At 46.8% G+C, this 6,697-nt stretch overlaps 1 protein-coding gene across 1 annotated transcript; it reads right to left on the bottom strand.

Annotated features, from left to right (window-relative positions):
- Positions 1 to 5,412: 5,412 nt before the first annotated feature.
- LOC137164055 (olfactory receptor 14I1-like) lies at positions 5,413 to 6,308 on the bottom strand. Its single transcript, XM_067564654.1, has 2 exons — positions 5,932 to 6,308; positions 5,413 to 5,707 (listed from the first exon to the last, which is right to left on the bottom strand). The coding sequence occupies exons 1-2, from the start codon at positions 6,306 to 6,308 to the stop codon at positions 5,413 to 5,415; spliced, it is 672 nt and encodes a 223-aa protein (XP_067420755.1).
- Between the last annotated feature and the right edge of the window lie 389 nt (positions 6,309 to 6,697).

Genomic DNA, 6,697 nt, shown 5'->3' with positions numbered 1-6,697 from the left:
AACTTGCTGAGAAGAATACTGTGTGAGACAGTATCAAAAGCTTTGCTAAAGTCAAGGTATATCACATCCACCGCCTTCCCTACATCCACAGAGCCAGTCACCTCATCATAGAAAGCAATCAGGCTGGTCAGGCATGACTTTCCCTTAGTGAATCCGTGTTGACTGTTCCTGATCACCTTCCTCTCCTCCAAGTGCCTTAAAATGGATTCCTTAAGGACCTGCTCCATGATTTTTCCAGGGATTGAGGTGTGGATGACCGGTCTGTAGTTCCCTGGATCCTCTTTCCTCCCTTTTTTGAAGATGGGCACTAGATTTGCTTTTTTCCAGTCCTCAGGGACCTCCCCCTGTTGCCATGAGCTTTCAAAGATAATAGCCAATGGCTCTGAAATCACCTCAGCCAACTCCCTCAGCACCCTCGGGTGCATTGCATCCAGCCCCATGGACTTGTGAATGTCCAATCCTTCTAAATAGTCTTGGAACCGTTCCTTCAGCACTGCGGGATGTTCGCCTCCTTCCCATTCTGTGCCACCCAGTGCAGCAGTCTGGGAGCTGATCTTGTCTGTGAAGACAGAGGCAAAAAAGGCATTGAGTACCTCAGCTTTCTCCACATCCTCCGTCACTAGGTCGCCTCCCTCATTCTCTAAGGGGCCCACACTTTCTCTAATCTTCCTCTTGTTGGCAACATGCCTGTAGAATCCCTTCTTGTTCCCCTTCACGTCCCTTGCTAGCTGCAACTCCAATTGTGCTTTGGCCTTCCTGATTTCATTCCTGCACGTTCGAGCAGTGTTTATATAATCCTCCCTAGTCATCTGACCAAGCTTCCACTTCTTGTAAGCTTCTTTTTTGTGTTTAAGTTCGCCAAGGACATCTTTGTTAAGCCAAGCTGGATGCCTACCATATTTGCTATTCTTTCTGCACATCGGGATGGTTTGTTCTTGTGCCCTCAATAAGGTCTCTTTAAAAAACAGCCAGCTCTCTTGGGTTCCTTTCCCCTCATATTAGCCTCCCAGGGAATCCTGCCCATCAGTTCCCTGAGGGAGTCAAAGTCCGCTTTTCTGAAGTCCATGGTCCGTATCCTGCTGCTCTCCTTTCTTCCTTTTGTCAGGATCCTGAACTCGACCATCTCATGGTCACTGCTGCCTAGGTTGCCACCCACTTCTACTTCCCCTACCAAATTTTCCCTGTTTGTGAGCAGCAGGTCAAGAAAAGCACGGCCCCTAGTTCGTTGCTCCAGCACTTGCACCAGGAAATTGTCTGCAACACTCTCCAAAAACTTCCTGGATTGTTTGTGCTCTGCTGTATTGCTCTTCCAGCAGATGTCAGGGTTATTGAAGTCTCCCATGAGAATCAGGTCCTGTGAACTGGAAACTTTCCCTAGTTGAGTAAAGAAAGCCTCATCCACCTCATCCTCCTGGTCTGGTGGTCTGTAACAGACACCCACCAGGACATCACTCTTATTGTTCTTGCTTCTAAGCTTAACCCAGAGACACTCAACTGACTGATCTCCAGTTTCATACTGGAGCTCAGAGCAGTCATAGTGCTCTCTTACATACAGTGCAACTCCTCCCCCCTTTCGCCCCTGCCTGTTCTTCCTGAACAGTTTATACCCATCCATGACAGTGCTCCAATCGTGAGAGTTATTCCACCAAGTCTCAGTTATTCCAATCATGTCGTAGTTTCTTGACTGTGCCGGGACTTCCAGTTCTTCCTGCTTGTTTCCCAGGCTTCTTGCATTTGTGTACAGGCACTTGAGATAAGTAGCCGACTGGCCTACTTTCACAGTATGAATCGGGAGGCCTCCCCTGCTGCACCCTCCTCCTTCTGCTTCCTTGTGGTGTCCCTCTTCCCCACTAACCTTCGGGCTTAGGTCCCCATCTCCCGTCGAAACTAGTTTAAAGCCCTCCTCACTAGGTTAGCCAGCCTGTCTGCGAAGATACTCTTCCCTGTCTTCGTTAGATGAATCCCGTCCCTTCCTAGTAATCCTTCTTCCTGGAACAGCATTCCATGATCGAAGAATCCAAAGCCCTCCCTTCGACACCACCTGCGTAACCACGCATTTACTTCCCCAATGCGACTGTCCCTACCTGGGCCTTTTCCCTGAACAGGGAGGATGGACGACAACACCACTTGCGCTTCAAACTCCTTTATCTCTTTTCCCAGAACCACATAGTCCGCAGTGATCCGCTCAAGATCATTCTTGGCAGTGTCATTGGTGCCCACATGGAGGAGCAGGAAGGGGTAGCGGTCTGAGGACTTGATAAGTTTTGGCAGTCTCTCCGTCACATCCCTAATCCTAGCTCCAGGCAAGCAGCACACTTCTCTAGTTTCCCGGTCCGGGCGGCAGATGGATGACTCCGTCCCCCTTAGGAGGGAATCCCCGACCACCATCACCCTTCTCTTCCTTTTTGGAATGGTGGTCGTGGAACCCCCATCCCTAGGAGAATGCATCTCTTGCCTTCTGATCAAACGGGTCTCCTGATGATCCATTTCCTCTGAAGGGTCCTCCAAATCATTCTCTGCCGTAGTACTTGTGCAGAGAGGATGAAAACGATTCCTTACTTCTATCTGCATGGTTGGCACATGGGTTCTCTTTCTTCGGGAGGTCACATGCTGCCAATTTCCTTCCCCGTTCTTCATTTTCGCCTGCCGGGCGTTCTCTGAATCTTCCTTATGCTCTGCCTGTGCCTGATGGAGAAAGACATTGTTTTCTGTAGTGCACCGCAGGGTTGACATTTGGGCCTCTAGTCCTTTAACCTTCTCTTCCAATAAGGAAACCAGCCTGCACTTGGTACAGATGAAGTCATCTCTATCCTGTGGGAGGAAGACAAACATAGCGCACCCAGTGCAGGTGACAACAACGGATCGCTCCATCTCCATATCTCTGCTCTGAGAGCCTCCTCAGGTGCTCAATTTCCTGCTCAGCAATGCCATGACGGCAAAAACCTGCAGTGGGCTCTCTCCGCAGGCGAACTCCCGGGCAAACTCCCTCCTTCTCCTTCTGTTAGCCGCCCCTCCGTTCGCTGCTCAGCTGGTTCCCAGCTGGCTGCCTTTTATAATGCTGGGGCAGTTGCCCCGCCCCTGCACTTACCCCTCAAAGCCCCGCCCCCGCAATTAGCCCCACCTGGATCCAATCAATCACTCAAACAGACAAACCCCCAACTGCCAAAATGGTGCCTGTAACTGCACCAGTCACAAGCACCCACCCACAGTCAGCTGTATTTGCACCAGTCACACACCTGGTCTCTCAGGTACTCCCTGAGTGGATAAATGGGGTGGGTTGGATACACTAGGAAGGAGGACATGAAGAACAGGAAAATAGGGACAAGGCAGGGGTGCCTGACAACCCCACATTCCCCTCCCATGTGTGTGCCAAGATCTGGAGACCAGCCCATCTTCGTATTGGGATTCCCTTCAAGACCCTTTCCAGCTGGCTTATCCAGACACCTTGTCCAGTTCTGGGTGAACACAGAATCCAGTTCTCTGGGACCCAAAAAACTCAGCTCAGCTCCAGATTTCATCACTCACAATCCTTTATTTGGCACACAGCAACACCACACCGGGATTATCAGACTCTAACACAGGGGCGATTGATGCAGGGTATATTGCAGCTCCAGAGTTACACAGAAACCTTCTCCCTTCATATACATTTATACATCTCAATGTATACGCTATCTCAATCTATACACTACATTACATATTTTTGGCTTGCTTTGTAGGAATCAATCCCTGTGCTGCCTGCTCTGTCCGTACATTATCCTCACTCGATGTTCTCCTTATCTCATGTCCACATTCCTAATTTATCTAGTCCATTGCTATTTTTGTTCATAATAAATGGTTGCCTGGGTGTTCTCCCTCTTATCTTAGCTGGCTCAGACATTTTGTCTTCTTAGCCTACTGATCTATCTTATTTAGCATTAACTTTCTGTTTTCAACCAAGTGATCTGTTTACCTTCTTAATTCTATCTTTCAAGAAATGAGGCCTCCCTCCAAGTGTTAATTACTCATGTCAGACCAAGCCTTAGTTGACTCAGCTCCACTTTGTGAAGGGAAAACAAGATGGGGTCTTTGTTTTTGCTGAGAACTGATTTTAGAATTCACTGTAAAAAGTCTGAGATAGAAAATGTTTTGTTAGCAGTTGTTTAATTTTAGAATGTTTTGTTGTAATAATATAGTTAAGAGGTCTAGACACTAGTAGAGAAGGAATGCAGAGAAAGACCTTGTAACTTAGATAAGGAAAGTTGCTAGTATTCAGTTAGAAAATTCCTAGATAATACTTTTTAGTATGTATGACGATGGAAACTGTGACGTGTTAAAACTTGTTTATACCATTCTATAAATACGGTCTGTTTTTTGGAAGCAGAGGTGATTCCTTATATTTGAAGGGATCACCTTCTTTACGTAAAGAATAAACTTTGATTTTGCTAATCTGTTGTTGGCTAATTCTGGACTCCCGCCAAGGCAACGGACATATCAGTAAGGACCCCTGAGTTTGGGTTCTTCAACAACTTCGGGACCCCACACCTCTCAGAGCGATTGTTTCAGACTGTACTGATCACCCTGAAGTGTTCTCAGCTGAGACTAACTCATTGAGATGAATAGGCCACATCACTGAGCCTCCTATGCTGCAGATGGTTGGGTCCAGCTTTGTACTGCACCTACCACGAGTATCTGGGGATGGGAGTGAATGTGAGGGGAAACCCGACTGTCCAAGCAGTGCCCAGTATAAAGCTCATTTTCATAAAATTCTGGAGGTTCTTAAAAGATAATTTTGATCCACTAACCATCCATACCCATTGCTATCTACAGCTGTCACAGTGGCCACTAACTCCTACCAATAGCTTCTCTTTTGGTTAAAAAACCTAGGAAAATAAACAGCAAAAAACTTTGTTAAGTTGATCCAGTGACAGCTCGTGAACATCCAGAACAAAACTCAAGCTTCTGAAACCCAGGAAATACAGAATTAAGTTAAAAACACCCTTAACTCTGCCCACTTTGAGCAATGCCTCACGACATTCACAAATGCTCACATTGCACCTTTCGACTGTCATGGATGGGGGCAACCTGTACTTGCTCTATGCTCAAACACAGCCTGCTCCCCCCGCAGAATACCACACTTGGAACATTTAACAACCGCTTCATACCTTTTTACGGCCTCTTCCCACACAGTTTTTTCTACATATATTTATGATAGACATATAGATTCTTACCTAATTGACATTTGTGTAAACCTAGAGTAGCTCCATTAACTTCAGTGAACTCAGTTTGCATATATTACCAGTGTAAGCCCAGTATTTTACATAAAGAGAGAGCACATCAAATCTCCACGGAAACAATAATGCCATCAGTTGATTATATCTGTATAGACATAATGAATAAAGCCATAGTCTTGGGAGATATCTGGAAATTTTATGGTCACCCTGTCAGTTTTCTCAGGGCACCTTTGATCTGCTTGTTCCTCATGATGGAGATGATGGGATTCATCATCGGTGGCACCACGGAATAGAGAACAGCCACCACAAGATCCAGCCCTGACGTTGAGATGGAGGTGGGCTTCAGGTAGGCAAAGACGGCAGGACAAATAAACAAGGAGACAACAATGAGGTGAGGCAGGCAGGTGGAGAAGGCTTTATGCTGGTCCCGCTCAGTGGGGATTCTCAGCACTGTAGAGAAAATCTGAATATATGACACTATTATCAATAAAAAGCAGCTTAAAAACAAGCACACATTCAAAACAATAACCCCAACTTCACCGAGGTATGAGTCAGAGCAGGCAAGCTTAAGGAGCTGTGGGATTTCGCAAAAGAACTGATCCACCGTGTTATTTCCACAGAAGGTTAACGCAAACGTGTTCCTGGTGTGCAGTACAGAATGGAGAACACTGCTGATCCAAGCACCGGCTGCCATTTGGACACAAGCTACTCTGTTCATCACCCTCTCATAATGCAGTGTTGGCAGATGGCGACGAATCGGTCGTACGCCATGATGGTGAGGAAAGCAAAGTCTACTTCAATGAAGAAAATGAAGAGAAAGACTTGGGCAACACACCCAGTATAAGAAATCGACTTGGTGTTCAATAGGGAATTGACCATAGACTTGAGGACAGTGACAGAGATGGAGCCAAGGTCTATGATGGACAAATTCATCAGGAAGAAGTACATGGGGGTGTGAAGGTGGTGGCTGAGGGCTACAGTAGTGATAACAAGGAGATTCCCTGCCAGGGCAAATAAGAAAATACCTAGAAACACCACAAAGTAAAAAAGCTGCAGGTCCCGCACGTCAGAGAATCCCAAGGGAAGGAACTCGGTCATGGTGGTTCAATTGGTCATTTCCCTCCTTGGTATGTAGTGCACCGCCTGTGGAGGGGAGGACAAGGGTAATGGCCAGAATCAGAATCATCTCTGACAATCAAATTCCTAGGCAGGTGCATTGTAAATTGCTCCCTTCGAGTCAATGGACGGTGTCAGATCCACCGTCCTACAATCTCGTCCAAGCTGTGCCTTGGTAGAAAGCGGAGTAAAAACGGACCAAATGACAGTGCAGACCCCACAGCTGTAGCTAGGATGATTGTACTGTTGCGACAGCCGAGAACTGTGTCATCAGAAGATGGCTACCCTAGATTTAGAGATGTTCGGATCACTGTGATCATATAGACTGACCTCTGTATAGACATGCCATAGAACTTCCCCAGAATAACTCC

Source organism: Emydura macquarii, unplaced genomic scaffold (genome assembly GCF_026122565.2).
Source record: "Emydura macquarii macquarii isolate MOO-44397 ecotype Brisbane River unplaced genomic scaffold, CSIRO-AGI_Emac_v2 contig_2669, whole genome shotgun sequence".
Lineage (NCBI taxonomy): Eukaryota > Metazoa > Chordata > Testudines > Chelidae > Emydura > Emydura macquarii.
Note: the sequence above shows the minus strand (reverse complement) of the source record. Positions and strands in the feature narration are given on the sequence as shown.